Source organism: Mytilus californianus, unplaced genomic scaffold (genome assembly GCF_021869535.1).
Source record: "Mytilus californianus isolate M0D057914Y unplaced genomic scaffold, xbMytCali1.0.p SCAF_1, whole genome shotgun sequence".
In the NCBI taxonomy this organism is placed as follows: Eukaryota; Metazoa; Mollusca; class Bivalvia; order Mytilida; family Mytilidae; genus Mytilus; species Mytilus californianus.
The window spans coordinates 20,172,083-20,188,836 of record NW_026262581.1 but is presented as its reverse complement, the minus strand read 5'-3'; the positions used below and the strand labels follow the sequence as shown (position 1 = coordinate 20,188,836).

At 32.7% G+C, this 16,754-nt stretch overlaps 1 protein-coding gene and 1 long non-coding RNA gene across 3 annotated transcripts in view; one reads left to right on the top strand and one right to left on the bottom strand.

The window, feature by feature from the left end:
- The first annotated feature begins 5,553 nt into the window (after positions 1 to 5,553).
- The window catches only part of LOC127713497 (baculoviral IAP repeat-containing protein 2-like), a 28,861-nt gene continuing 17,660 nt past the window's right edge, over positions 5,554 to 16,754 (top strand). The window contains exon 1 of one of the 2 annotated variants that reach the window (XM_052219802.1): positions 5,554 to 7,053. In XM_052219802.1, coding sequence (XP_052075762.1) covers positions 5,751 to 7,053 — 1,303 coding nt within the window. In that variant the 5' untranslated portion in view covers positions 5,554 to 5,750. The remainder of the gene's footprint in view (positions 7,054 to 16,754) is intronic. The other variant, XM_052219793.1, reaches the window with a different exon arrangement.
- LOC127715465 (uncharacterized) lies at positions 8,372 to 14,895 on the bottom strand. The gene is made up of 3 exons (XR_007988444.1): positions 14,847 to 14,895; positions 10,279 to 10,365; positions 8,372 to 9,107 (listed from the first exon to the last, which is right to left on the bottom strand). It is a non-coding gene; the product is annotated as an uncharacterized LOC127715465 (long non-coding RNA).

Genomic DNA, 16,754 nt, shown 5'->3' with positions numbered 1-16,754 from the left:
TTTAATATATTAAGTAAACAGAAAAAAATGTTTCATTTTTCAATCTTTGACTTCCCCTCCCCCTTTATTTTGTGTCTACTGAATTCATTTTTGAAGACATGGTGCATCTTTACAATTGATCTGCAGCTTATTCCCCCTCCTCCGCTGTTTTGGTACAAACTTAAAAATGATCCTCATTAAATTCGATCGCAAAATAGTCACTAAATAGGTATACATATCTAAATAGTCGTAATACATTCATTCCATGGAACACAAAAATAGAGTTTATTTAAATTGATATTCTAAAATACATTTTTTTTTGGCAGAAATGACAAAAAATAATTATTAAGTAAACTGGTTTGACTGTGAAACACCAATTTAAGATTTACATTGTACACAAAATATTATAAAATAGATATTTTTTTTAATTTTATGGAATCAAGTTCCATCCCTTTCAAAATCCAGGGTCCGCCTTAGCTGTGCATTATCCAGATTATAGCACAGTAAGAACAAAGATATTTTACCCATGTCATGTGTTAACGAAAATAGTACACAGAACACAGTACGGAATAAGTAAACAGTCATTATAAAATATAAGGAGATTTGGTATGATTGCCAATGGGACAACTCTTCATCAAAGTTCAAATGATGTGAGTGTAAGGAATAAGACAACAATATGTTGTTTTAGATAAAGGAGTGCAGAACAATACAGAAGTAGTTAATAAGGATTGGAGTCGAACGCCCTTGCTTCGAGCGGGGTTCATCGAATTTACAACCTCGGTGTTGACATCCTAGTGATTACTGTAGATATAATACTTCTTAGATCGATCGGCAAACCAGGCCTCGGAAATTATTTAACTGATAGAAAAATATGTGATAAGATTGCCGATGAGATTATTCTCTACCAGAGAATTTAACAACTATTGTAGATCACCGTATGGCCCTCAATAAAGAGCACAATCGATACCTCACGGTAAGCTTTAAAAGGCCCGAAATAAAAGAAAAAAAGGTTAAACAATTCAAACGAGAAAATTAACGGCCTGATATACATGTATTTCCATAACAATAAACGGGAAAATTATATGATATACAGCAACAAACGACAGCCAACGAGTTACTGGTACCTAACTTTGGACAGGCACATACAGAATGTGGCGAAGTTAAACACTTTGCTGGCGCCAAACCCTTCCCTAACCTGGAACAGTGATGAAACAGTACAACACATACACTTTTGTGCGAAAGTTTGTGTAAATTCATTTTAGGTCAAAAACTAATCAATATTCTATTAACTGATATTAATGTTATACAAGTATGATGCAAGTAATATTCAAATTTTCACTTTGGTTTCCGGAAGAGTGTTGTAAATATCTATTACATTTATTGTTGAGTTGCTGTCTCACTGAAATGTACTCAAATCAGGTTTTTTTGGTAGACACCAATTCAACGCATCGATATCCTATACTAATCGATAAAAATATAATTTAAAGCATAGAATATTTTCTTTTTTATTTAGAATTTATCATACTGGCTTCATTTTTCCGTTCTGAAAATCATAACACATTATATTTCGTTGTTTTCTATAACCAACACCGAAATTAGTAACGTTAAACGTTGGTTAAAAGTTTTGTGACAGGAGACAGGATTCATATACTTAGTATTTTTTTTTGTTTATAATCATAATCAAGATTGTTGTCCGAATGAATGCCGTTCAAATGTTATAGATTAGGAGGCACGTTTGCTTTGTACATTAGTTAATACGTAAAGTGATTATATGCAAAGAATAAGAAAAAAAAAACAGTACTTGAAGAATGCAGTAATAATGTAATAAGTTAATAACTAACGAATTTACGAACTTTTTAGAAATGATGTCCAAATTGGCCATCATCATCTGATCATAATACAAAGATCAAAATTAATGGAACAAAATCATCTACAGATACTGTACTTTTCTCATTTATCAAACTGATAAACAAATAACTACCGAGAAGAAAGGCCCATGTTTTGTATTGTACTAACGGGATAAAAAAAAACGAATTGATGTTTTTAATAATAAAAAAAAAATGTGTGGACTTTAACGGTGCTTTTTTGTGGACTTTAGCGGAACTTGTTATTGTGGACTTTAACGGCGTTTTCTTGTGGACTTTAGCGGAGGTCATTTTGTGGACTTTAGCGGCGTTGTGGACTTTAGCGGAAATTTGTTGTGGACTTTAGCGGTGTTGTGGACTTTAGAGGAATTATGGACTTTAACGGTGCCACACTGCTCAACAATAATTGCTGCCAACATATTTCATAGGAAATATCCAGGGAATTTTTTTTCGCCAAAAATACTAATTTTCATATGGTTCTATCTAAACGACAACACATATTTTACATATTATTGACTAATTTTTAATTTTCTGTTGAAAGAGACCTACATGGCCTATATATATATATATACACAGGTAGTTGGGTTAATATTCAACAGCAAATATAATTCCTTTCAGTGGGAGATAGCAAAACATGATACAGTTACCGGCAAACTTGATTGAACGGCATATTGTTTCTAAATTGAACAGATACATTAAACTTATTCGTAGTGAATAAAGCTTGATATGTAGCTTATACTAACTTAATTTACCATACGATTCTATGTCATCTGTTTAATTAACACAACCAGTTAGAGCTATAACTACCATCATTAAATGTTCGCAATCTGTCGTAAACTTTTTTGAAACCTCTTGGCTAATGATCAAACTTGGCTTGCACTTTCCAAATAAAGGAAAGTTTTAAAAGCAAGTATCATTAAATAAAAATCAAGGTTGAGAGTAGGTAATTACAATATAAAAAAAATTCAGTAACGGACCAAAAAATTTCAAATATTAAATAAATTGATAAATTTATGTCCCCTATGTGTATTATATATATGCCTGAGGATTCAACAAACCTTCACATTTGACCGTCACTGTTACTAAAAATAGAAAATTTGGACGAACTGTCTTTAAAAAAATCCTGAAAACGACTGTGGCCAAATACTACCTCATTTAAGTTGAATATAATTATTATGATTCAATTTAAGATTGATGTTGATACCCGACTTTAAATTCATATGAAATTATACGACAAATAATATTTCAATCAGCTAATTAACTTTCGAGTTTGTTGTCGAAGTTTACCCGATCGTGACATTGATAAACAATCAACACAGAGCATGTGAAGCACGTGAAAAATAAGTGAACTGATAGAGACATAATATTTTTTTTTATTATTTTCCATGCGTTCCCATTTTTTAAGTAAACATTTCCTTAACAGTTGTTAAATGCTTTGGTGTATTTAATTTGTTCTTTAAGAATCATTTATTTTATTTACATTCCAGTGTACGTTTGTTTACATTCTTTCATCACGGATTTCCCCTCGCACTTGCGCGGTGCGGTGGCCGAAGTTCTAACGAGAGGTCTCGTAGTTAAGGTCACTGCATACGGGAAAATATCAGTGAATTAGAGTACGAGAAGACAATATTTCTATAGCAGTACATTTATGAAGATTTTGATAATATAAAGGATATTCCTTTACAAGAATGTTCACGTACATTTGTTTTATAGTAAAACTTTTCCCTTCAGGTATTTAAAAAAAAGATGGAGTTGCATATGACTTTAACATGTTTAATAAGGCCGCTGTTGTAACAGAAATAGAAAAGATTTACACATTATTTAATACTTGTGTTTTCTAAAACAGGTCTTTGGAAACCATTTACCCAATTAAAACCAAGTTTACCGGAATCATATCAATAAGGGGTGGTGGCTATATAATATGACCAATAATTCTTTAATTAAAGCTACATGCCCTTTATTGCTAAAAACAAACCAAAAAACCAGGAAATTTCTGTAGCAAACCACTTGCTATAAACTTTGAAGAGATAGTAAATATGTGTTCAAAGCCCTGACAAACGTTACTGTCGCAATGATACTGAAAGCCCAGAAAATTGACACAAAAACTGCACTTGACAATTCTGAAGTATCATTTCTACTACCACTCGCTACCAAACCGTCGAAAAGGGATATATATATATATTATTGTTCTATCGGCCAATTAGAGTAGTACCTGCATGAGGACAATAAATCAATAACAGTACTACATTTCTGACATTTTGATACGATAAAGAATTTTCTTTTAAAAGAAAGTCCATGTACACATGTATTATATAGTAAAACTTGGCCATTCAAGAAATAATATCATTGTTTTTTGTAAAACGACTTTAATTATTGTACATTATATGTATATGCGTATGTCAAGAGAAAAAAGTAATTATATTAATAGTAGCATCCTTTTGATTATATCAAAATATAAGCGAAGTCACTGTGGAAAACCCCATAGACAGATGTACAGAACTTTTAATAAAGATTATCACAATGAGTCATAACTGGCTAGTGACCCCAGGTCTAAAAATAAACTATAATTATAAACAAGACGAATGTCCATATATATATTTTCCATCACGTATTGAACATTCTAAAAGAGTTCCGCATTGTATATGCTATTTTTAGATTAAATTATAGTCATAATATGTAAAGATAGAACAATTCATATGTAAACGAAGAAGACTTCATGTAAGAACTACATGTTATATAAAAATAAAGAAATATATAACAAAAAGACTCCGATGTTTAAAAAAACATAATTATGAAAAATGCTACTTATCCATGGTTAGTTTGTTTTATAGAACACGGAGAAAGTTTCTTTCACAAATATGTGCCAGTCGACTGATATGCGTTTTAGATTCATTGAGAATTTGTAAATTAAAAAAAGGTGTGTATGACTTTCGAAAGTAGATAATTATCATTATTGATGCTGTAAAACGGTAGGATTTGTTTCTAAAATGATTCGGACAATAGACAACTCAAAGTAAAGTATTCATTATACATTAAAATTTGGCATAGGTACTTGGGGACAGGACAATTTTTTTAGCCCCCCTTTTTTGTGCAAAATCCGTTATTTTTTTTTCTTTTAATTTCATTGTTTTCGTGTTTTTCTGTGTCATATAAACATAAATATACTAAAAAAATTGAAATAAAAAAGAAAAATATAACGAATTTGGGAAAAAAGGGAGAGGGCTAAAAAAAATGTCCTGTCCCCAAGTACCTATGAAATTTTGAGGGGTATAAAATTGAATTCTTTGCTTCGAGGTCAGATATTAGAAAAAGTCTACTCTAGCTGAAATGATCATTTAAAATGTATAATGTGTAATGGTCAAATAACAATGAATAATAAATCCCTGATTGAACTATTTGTTTTAAAATATTTATTTAAGTTTCAGAGCCTAGGCAAATTATTATATGAATGCCTTTGAATAAAGGGGTTCTAACTCGGAGGTAAGCTAAACGGCTTAAATTGCTGCGCAAATATTTATTTTCGATCAAGTTCACAATTATTTCCTGCATTTAAGGGGGCAGAATATTCATTTTCATCCAGTCTAGGGTAGGCTTATTTATAGTCAATTCTTATCAGGCCAGCAAATTTATTTCCAAAAATCCTACTCCTTTCAGAAAGTCAAATGGTCGACCCTTATCTAACATTACATCAGCTTCAGTTTTAGAAACAAATTACACAATAACTACGTATAAAAAGTTTAAACTTCGTATAAGATATTGGACAGATGACAACACTTCATACGCCGTAGATAATGGCCAGGACAGACGTAAAAATAAATCTTTGGGTCCATTTGAGTTTAACAAAATTGATTTAGTAAGAGATCGACAACATTTGTGATTTTGTTTACTTTAGCTTACTAGAAAGATATGGCAATACCAGAATATAATCATGAAGACAGTAATGAAGTGAACATTTATGTGAATGAACTTGTGATTGATGAATTGAAAGTAACAGAAGAGAGGGTCGTTGAAACGGAAAACGAAAATAGTTCGTGTGAAAGAAATGAATCACTTTTTCAAACTCTAGATCATGATAATTCCAAATCAGTCCTTGCAAAACCAATGAAAAGAAAAACAAACTTCGCAGTGTTTTACTGTGTATGTGCTTGCATAATGACGGTTATCAAAATTGTGGATTATCAAGAACGAAATAAGCGAACTCGGAAGTCCAAAATTAACATTGAATATTACTTTTCAAAACATAAAGCAAAACTGAAAGAATTTATCGAACATCCTAAGGCATGTTTATGGATTAACAAGTTTGTCAAAAGACTATATCAAATTCCGAGGACTATTTTGCAAACTTATGTGTTAAACCCACAGGACTATAACAGTTTTATTAAGGAACGGAATACAGGATTACCATCATCTTTAAAGGAATCTATGCAGTTTGAATGGTGCAGATTATCAAGCTTTGCTAATTATCCATATACTAGTATTTCAGTGATACGACTTGCCGAAGCTGGATTTTACTACGAAGGAAACGAAAATGAGGTCGTCTGCTTTTCTTGTGGATTAAATTATAAAAACTGGAAGACAAACGATAGCCCAGTACAAATACATAAAGACAATTCACCTAATTGTTCTTTCGTTGTGGACAACTTAAATATGATATCAAGAAACAATGACATGCAAACAGCAGATATTTCCGCATCTGTTGGCGCATGTGGAAGTTCACCGGAAGCGTCAACCCTAGTCGTTATAAAGGATAACGAAAACAAAATTGAAACAGCTTTAGCAAATGAAATGAAAACAAGCGAAACATATTCAGAAAACAATGTTACCATGAACCAGAATATATTTTCTCCAGAAAATAGTGTTTCCGCAGGCAACGATAGCAGGTTGGGAAAGGAAAACCTAGCAAATAGTACAGTGCCAAGGAGAACAAACTCGGAGTTCGCAACTTTTTCCCGGAACAACACTACTGGTCTCATTAGAATGCCAGAAAACAGCAGATTCCTGCAGTCGCCACTTCAAGAACCGCAATCTTCTAACTCTGTCAGTTCATTAGCTTCAAATATGGAGACAATGAACATGGGTATTTGTCTTGAAAAGCCTAAATACCCTAAATTTGCTGTAAGGACAATTCGATTGTCATCATTTGCAAATTGTCCTTCTTACTTTTCTCAAACACCAGATGAATTGGTGACTGCAGGTTTCTTTTATACCGGTAAATATAGATTTGTAATAAAGTCTACATAAAGTGCTTTTTATTGTTCTATCTATAAAGTGTAGTGTCATTTTTTATGCCCCCGCCGTAGCGGAGGAGGGGGCATTAAGTTTTACCCTTGTCCGTCTGTCCGTCCGTCCGTCCGTCCGTCCGTCCGTCCGTACGTCCCAAAATTGGTTTCCGTTCTCTAACTTTAGTTTGCCTCAACCAAATGTTATGAAACTTATACACTATGCTTATTACCACAAAAAAACAGATCAAGTTTGAATTTTGGTGGCGTCACTTTTACCGTTCTAATGTTATGTTCCTTTACAAATGGAAAAATTGCTGTATTTTTCGTTTCCGTTCTCTAACTTAAGTTAAGTTAGCCTCAACCAAATGTTATGAGACTTACACACAATGCTTATTACCACAAAACTCAGATCAAGTTCAAATTTGGGAAGCGTCACTTTTACCGTTCTTCAGTTATGTCCCTTTATAACTATATGATATGCAAGCGGGGGCATCATCTGTGTCCACATGTGTCCACAATCCACATTTTATTTTTAAATAAGTAGAATGGTAGTTTTTCAGAGCATATGTTACAATTCTTTTTTTAAAGGAAAAAAATATATGGAAGTATTTTTGGGATGGGTATACATGGTTATAAATCATTGTGTATTGTTTCTATAACACTGGACACTTTTAATTTGCAAAACACTCATTTGCAAATCCGCCGCCGCCTCTCCTTAGACCTACAGTGTCGTGTAAATAACCAAAATGTGCAGAATTACATGGGATTCAATAATTTCATTGCTTTTCTGCTGTTTTTATTATATATATTTTGTAATTTGATTTAGAAAAACATGGGATTTTCAATATCCCATGGGATAGGGCAAATCCCATGGGATTGACCATTATCCCATGGGATTTTGGTTAAATCCCATAGGATTTTTTTGGGTCCCATGGGATAATTGTAGTCCCATGGGATATTTGTTGTCCCATGGGACTATAATTATCCCATGGGATTTTTAATATCCCATGGGATTTTTAATATCCCATGGGACAAAATAAAATCCTATGGAATTCAAATTAGAAATGTAACAGTAATGCGAATGTTACAATGAATTCTGTTTGGTAGTAAAAAGTTTATAATATATATATATGAGTGTATTTTGGTTTTTTTCATTTTGTCACAAACATGTTTTTAATTTGTTTATATGACAATAAAGATTATTATTATTTTGGAAATATAATAATATTTAAAGTAAAAAAATAAAATCCTTTAACTGAAATAAAATGATGACGTCTTAATAAAAGAAAAAAATATTGATTTGAAATCTTTGTCTTCTTTGTTTTATTATGAAAAATAGAACTGAAAAAAATATTTCATATTCTGACTGAATAAATTGACAAAGCACAGTTAATAGTTTACTCTTTTTATGAGGTAAAGTTTTCTTTGTTATAGTTCCATTGCAATACATGAATATGCAAACGATTTGAATCTTATTCCTTTGTGGTGTTCATAATATTACATTTATATTTGTAAATTTATAAAACATGTAAAATAAACACTTTTCCTGTTAAGTTTTAGTTTTCTTGTTTCAGCTTGCTATGAACAATTATTCAGTCCACTATATAAGAGTCAAGTAAATAAATTATTTCATCCACTAGAATATTCCTACAATTCTTAGACAAAACATTTTTGCAATCTGTTCTTCAAAAATCTTCCTCCGTACATCTTTATTGGATGGAGCGATTTAAATGAGTGGACAAAGCAAGTTCATTTGGACAACAAAATACTAATATATTTTTTCATTCCTCCCTTCTTTCAATTGATAATTACGTTGTTGCATTTACATGATTAAGTTCTTGAGCATCTATGATCATGATGATATGACTCCTTTTTGTTTATAGTCATTATGTTGAAATTTCCTCTTTCTTATGTAGGAAAAAAAAACACATTCCATTTCAAATTAATAAAAAAGTCACACTATGTAGAAAAATATCAACTTTAAGTTTGCTGTTCAGTATTGACCTGTTGAATGATGATCATGAAAACCAAGATGTCTGACCTACAAATACACAAAACTCAAAAATTATAAATGAAGAGAAATACAGCAATAAAATGGCTAATTTATCATGTTTATGTACATTTTGATAAAAATTTCATTTGAATATTTAAAATTGTAAGAACTCTTATTTCAGTGCTCTGTGTCTATGGTTTTCATATTAGTTGTTTTTTGTGCCTTGTTGCAGTCTTTTGAGTTAAGCCAATTGCAACAAATGTCTACAGTTTGTTCAAATGTTGTGCTGTTATTAAAACCACTGTCCCAGGTTAGGGGTGGGTTGGGTGCTCACTAAATGTTTATTTTATTAGTTGATATTTGCTTTGAAGTAGCTGTCAGTAACTGTGAGTACTAATAGATCTGTATGTTGAGTCTTTTTTGTTAAAGGGAAAGAATAAATTTCCAGCCACATCCGGTCTGTGTTTTTGGTAGCTGTTTTTTTGCTTTGTTGCATTCTAATGAGTTAATAAAATTGAGAATGAAAACGGGAATGTATCAAAATAACCTGACCCAAGAGCAGAAAAAAACCCTTTTCAACTGATTTTATAGTTTTTATATTGAACTGACACTTACACCACTGTCCTTAATTAGAGGAGGATTTAGCGCCAGCAAACATGTTAAACCATGCCACATTTTGTAAGTGTCTGTCCCAAGTCAGGGGTCTATTATTCAGTGGTTGTCAATTGTTGCTATATATCATATTTGTTTTTTGTTTATTGTTTTGTGCAAAAATCAGGCACTTAGCTTTCACCTTTGTTATGTTTCCCCCAAGCATGTTTAGCATGGATAGACTCCATGCCCTTTTTAAATGACGCCATGCCCTTATTGAATTGTTTTACATTTGTTATTTCATGGCCTTTTATGGATTACTATGCAGTATAGGGTTTGCTCATTTTTGAAGGCTGTACAGTGAACTAATTTTGTTAAATTTAATGCCATTTGATCTCTATTGGAGAAAAGTCTCATTGGCAATTGTACCGCTTCTTATTCTTATATCAACCCTGCCATATTTTGCCTGTCATTATTTACAGGTCATCATTGGCCTCTAATAAGTAATTGCATTGCTTACATCCACTTAATTGAACTCTGGTGGATAGTTTTCTCATTTATCATACTACATCTTATTTTCATAGTAATCATTATTCAAGGGCAATAACTTTTATAGAAGTGGACTTACCATTTAGGCTTTGTTGACGTCTGTAAATCTATTTTTGTTGATAATTTCTTTTGTTTATAGTTTCCCTTTATCTTTAATGTTCTTGCCCTACACATAAAAGAGTAAACATTATCATTTAATGACAATAACTACTATAACATAATGAGTAGGCAACTGACAATTTTGGATCATTTGTATCTTGTCTTGCTCATCATTTTTGCTTGATATTATCAATATTCTATGAAAATGAGGTCACAGTAATATTTAACTTGGCAGACAGACATCTTCTCATTTTTATATGACACCTTGCAGTCATTCCATACACCAACAAGTAGACATATGCTAATAATATCTGATAAAATGAATAAAATGCTCCGTTGGGCGCAGCTTGATACGACCGCAGAGGTCGAACCCTGAACAGTTGGGGCAAGTATGGACACAACATTCAAGCTTGATACAGCACTGAATTTGGATTGTGATTAAATATATGACACAGCATAGGTTTCTGACACAGAATGAATGTGGTCTAAGAACTTAAAAAAATTTAATTTACCTATTCAAACCATATCATCATTATTTGCTTTTATATATAAATCAGAAATAACCAATTTAAAATGGAAAATTTTAAAGAAAAAAAAGGAAAAAAAGGGGAAAAAAAATCCTCCCCCCAAATTTTTTGAACCCCCTTATGATTCATCACCCCAAACTCAATCCCAGCCTTCCCTTTGTGGTATGGTACCTTGCAGTACAATTTCAGAGAGATCCATACACTTATACACAAGTTATTGTCTGGAATCTAGAAAAATGCTTGTTTTTTTGGCCCCTTTTTGGCCCCAAATTCCTAAACGTTTAAGGCAATTACCCCCAAACTCAAACCCAGCTTTCCCTTTGTGATATGGAACCTTGTAGTACAATTTCATAAAGATCCATACACTTACACACAAGTTATTGTCCTGAAACTAGAAAAATTCTTGTTTTTTGCCCCTTTTTTGGCCCCTAATTCCTAAAATGTTAAAGCAATTGCCCCCAAAATCAATCCCAGCCTTCCCTTTGTGGTATGGTACCTTGCAGTACAATTTCAGAGAGATCCTTACACTTGAACACAAGTTATTGTCTGGAAACTAGAAAAATGCTTATTTTTGGTTCCTTTTTGGCTCCTTATTCCTAAACGTTTTGGGAAATTACCCCCAAACTCAATTCCAGCTTTCCCTTTGTGATATGGAACCTTGTAGCACAATTTCAGAAAGATCCATACACTTACACACAAGTTATTGTCATGAAACTAGAAAAATGATTGTTTTTTGCCCTTTTTTGGCCCCTAATTCCTAATATTTTGAGGCAATTACCCCAAAAATCAATCCCAGCATTCCCTGGGTGATATGGAACCTTGTGGTACAATGTCAGAGAGATCCATACACTAACACACAAGTTATGTCTGGAAGTTACAAAAATGCTTATTTTTGGCCCCTTTTTGGCCCCTAATTCCTTAACTGTTGGTACCATAACCCCCAAAATCAATCCTTATGGTAAAATTTCATAGAGATCCATTCACTTAAACTAAAGTTAGAGTGTGAAAACCAATGTGTCTGCGGACGACGACAACGCCAACGTCATACCAATATATGACCGCAAAAATTTATTGCGGTCGTATAAAAAACCAAGAAAACTTAGCATTGACCAAAAAACCATAAAATGTGATCATGGTTATATGAATCTGCCAGACAGACATGCACACCTTACAATCGTTACATCCGCCAAATATAATTTACCTGTTGCTAAAAGCATATGATAAACTGACAAAACAATGCAAACTTTTCATTGACCAATGAACCATGAAAATGAGGTCAAGGTCATATAAAACATGCCAGACAGACATGTGCATCTCACAATCATTCCATTCACCAAATATAGGGGCATTATTCATGTTATTGCTTACAGTATCCGAAAAAACCACAAAAACTAAACATTGTTCAATGTACTATGAAAGTAAAGTCAAGATAAGATGAAACTTCTCAGTCAGACATATGCACCTTACAATCATTCCATACACCAAATATAGTTGACCTATTGCTAATTTGAAAATAAGAAAATAGAAAAACTGACCAAAAAACAAAAAAATAACATTGAGCAATGAACCATAAAAATGAGGTCAAGGTCGAATAAAACATGCCAGACTAACATGTACATCCTTAAAAATTTTCATACACCAAATATACTTGACATGTTGCATACAGTATTAGAAAAACTGGACATTTTTACCTAGGAATAGTGATGTCATGGACTAGGAAAATTAGTCTGGGGACATAAATTACTGACATCGGACTAAATATACTAGTAAATTCTGTATCCATTGACTTTTTATACTAGTTATATTTGTCTGACCAGACAATTTATCTCTTACACTAGTTCTCAGAGAGACATGTCACCTTACCTTGACACATTATTCTGACTCTGAACAAACCAGTATTTGCTCTTACTCCTTAATAATACTGCGTGCTTAGGGGAGAAGCAGCAAATACCAACTTTAAAGTCTTTGGTTTTACCCGGTTGGGTTCAAAATAAACAACCTTCTGCACGTGAGGTGAACACACTACCACGAGACCAGGCAGTATAATATAAGGAGTTTACCCAAGATTTAAAGTTTCCAAGTTTTTGCAAAAACTGGATCAAAATCATCATTGAAAAGCAATAACTTTTTAATAAGATTTAAGTTTCTCTTTAATTATTACAGTTTTCGAGATAAAAAGGCAAATTCAAGAAATATGAAGAAAAAAAAACGGTTAAAATCTTTATTTAAGGCAACAACTCCTATGAGTCAGCTGCCAGTTTTGATGCAAATGGACAGTAGATTTTTTTTTCAACATTCTGAACATTTCTACCCTTGTCAGATATTGTCTATCTATTTTAGCCTTTTGTAGCTTATTACCCAGTTTGGCTTTTTAGCCCATTGTTGAAATCTGTACGGTGACCTATATAGTTGTTAACTTCTACGTTTTTAGTTTCTGTTGAAGAGCCATCACATTGGCAATGATACCATATTTGTATATGTTTTTGTCATGTAGGTGTAAGGAGACAACCTTTTGATTTTCTGGTGGGATAAAAAGGGGAGACCGATTTTTTATCACCTGGCCTGGTAAGTTTTTCAGGGTTCGTAAGGATAGAAAACCCGGCAAATTGTAACAAACTCCTGTGGTACGACCATATTTGCCAAAAGATTAGTCCAAATAATTATGACGTCTTGCAAGGCTATTTTAACTTTTTTCTGGGCACGTAATAGTCAAAGTTGTGACTGAGTGCGGAAATATGAAGATAGATAGATAGAAAAATTATAAAGGGACATAACTGAAGAACGGTAAAAGTGACGCTACCCAAATTGAGGCTAACTTAAGTAGAGAACAGAAACTAAAAATTCAGCAATTTTTCTATTTGTAAACACGCATAACTCTAGAATGGTTGTGTATAAGTTTTATAACATTTGGTTGAGACAAACTAAAGTTAGAGAAAGAAAAACGAAAAATTCAGCAATTTTTATGTTTATAAAGGGACATTACTCAAGAATGGTAAAAGTGTCGCCACCAAATTTCGTACTTAATCTGTATTATGTAGTAATAAGCATTGTGTATAAGTTTCATAACATTTGGTTGAGGCAACCTAAAGTTAGAAAACGGAAACAAAAAATTTGTACTTGATCTTAGTTTTGTGGTAATGAATATTGGGTATAGCTTTCATAATGTTTGGTTGGGGCAAACTTAAGTTACAGAATGGAAACTAAAAATTTGCAATCTTTCAATTTATAAAGGGGCATAAATCAATAATGGTTAAAGTGACACTATCCAAATTCAACTTGATCTGTGTTTTATCAGTGGAAGTCAAAATTAAACATTGCATTGTATAAAGCATTGATTGTAGTTGATTCAACTATAATAATGGACAAAGGAGGATAATTCCAATTTTAAAAATAACTTGATATTTAGCAGAAAATAAAAATTTTGCAATTTTTCCATTTATAAAGGGGCATAACTCTAGAACAGTTAAAGTGACTCCACAAAAATTCAAACTTGATCTGTGTTTTGTGGTAATAAGCATTGTGTATAAGTTTTATTACATTTGGTTGAGGCAAACTTAAGTTAGAGAACGGAAACTAAAAATTTTGCAATATTTCCATTTATAAAGGGGAATAACTCTAGAACGGTTAAAGTGACGCCAGCAAAATTCAAACTTGATCTGTTTTTTGTGGTAATAAGCATTGTGTATAAGTTTTTACTTAAACATTTGGTTGAGGCAAACTCAAGTTAGAGAACGGAAACCAATTTTGGGACGTACGGACGTATGTACGTACAGACGGACAAGGGTAAAACTTAATGCCCCCACCGCTACGGCGGGGGCATACAAAAAATAAAAAAGCCTTGCTAGACATCATAATTATTTGGACTACCAAAAAAGATGTAACCCAATTCTTACTTGTTTGGGGAAGAGGGGATTAACCGAACCACTATTCAATCTAAATCAGTGAATTGAATTATTGTCTTTTGCAGTAGTCCGAGTCGACATTTGTAACTAATCATGCAAATTGATAGTCAACAGTATACCTTTTTCAGAATGTCAGTTCACAAAGAATCACTGGTGATAGGGGAGTGTAACCGATGAATTGATCCTGAATCAGATAAGATTTTCCAAGGACGTATAACTAACACAATACGTCCTTGGATTTTCCCAGTAACGGAGAACCCCTTTCTTTGAGTGAATATAAATAGTGACGGGGGTCTCACAAATAAATTTAAATATGAATTACAGGAACATCGATTAGCAAAGTAAACTTACATATTAATCTCGAAGTTATTTACGGTAAAGACAGACTGTGCTCCTGAATTAAGGTATTATACATGACATACATTTGTGTATTTTACTCGGGGGGGGGGGGCTTGTATATAGGAAGTGCCGCTGGAATAGGTCACTTTTTCCATCTTGAAAATATGGGAATAGGTGGGGAAAACTATCAGAAATATATGATAAGGTCGATAAAGTTCCAATTACTTGTATATGAAAAGCCCTGTCATTTTTTCACAGCCGAAAGTCTCGCCGTAAGTAAACATTACATACAGAATCTTAGCCTTAAATATTCCACTTTTCCAACACACCCCACGAAAACCAACCAATACGGGAAAAGGTTACAATTTTACCCACGCAATATATGAAAAGGTATACATTTTTAAGATCTAAATTATATGAATAGGGTGGGGTAACAGAACCCCAGCGACACCCCTATCAATTAAGTATTGAAGTGCCCCCCACCCCCGGAGGTATTTTACTGCTACAAGATATTTGATTTGCTAATCACGCACCCGTTGATGAGCAGAGAACCATACTTTCAAGCCAGGGGCAGTCTATACTAACAGTTAGTATAGAAAGTCCCTGTAAAAAGGCAGGCAAATCCTAACAGTATTGTAACTTAATGATACATGTATATCAAGTTACAGCACCTCACCCAGCACAGTTAGCACACTGGTGTGTGTCAGTCTTATAATATAAAACTGCGTAGGTTCATATCGTTTGATTCAACGTTTTTTCAGATATTTTTTAGGACCGTTGTCAACTTGACATTGTCAAATCCGACCTGCCACTTTGCAACCTGACCTGAAAAAACATAATTCGACTAAAAACAATGTCAGTCAAAATTGCTTTTTGAGAATGGGCGACTGAAAAAGTTTTAAAATGTGACCTTGTGACCCTACTTGGAATTCTTCATTCATCGGCGTGTGTCGGTTTGGCTAAAAAGGGGGCATTGTTTTTTTTTCTTGGGACCAAAAATTGTTTCTATCTTTATTAAAAAAAAAAATTAAGACCAATCATAAACTTTTTTTTTCAAAACTCAGTGTCGTATTTTATTGTTTTCCCAACAATTTTGAATAAAAGCTTAAAATGTTTGTTTCACTTCCCAATGACTTCCCTCCTGATTTTTTTTCTCAAGAAATTATAGAATCAGCAGAGACATATATATGTCTCTGGAATCAGTAAATGGATATATATATATGTCTGTGGTCACCGTCATGCAGTTAGATAAGAAATTCCAGCATGCATCATCAAATAATTCATGTGTATTTGTGACATCAACATTGAAACATTATATTATTTCCCAGTAATTATGTAAATCATTTTGATTTACAATTATATATGTCTGGGACGGTGTGTTCCCATTTAGCCTTAGCTGTGAATTCCAGGTAAAAAAGGTAAAAAAAATACTAAGGCGAGATGGGAATTGAACTAAGGCAAAATGTGAATTTAGTTAAAAAATTTAAATAAACAAATTAAACCTTTGTGTTTTTATAACAATTTAAACAACATGTAATGGTTGAATTGTTTCTCTTGAGTTGTTATTTTTATATTCAATTAATAAAATTGAATATTTCTATGATTTCAAAAGTTGTGAAATCAGAAAAAAATCTGCAATAAAAAGATTTGTCAGTAGGAATGTTGCTTCTCTTGAAATAGTTTTTGTT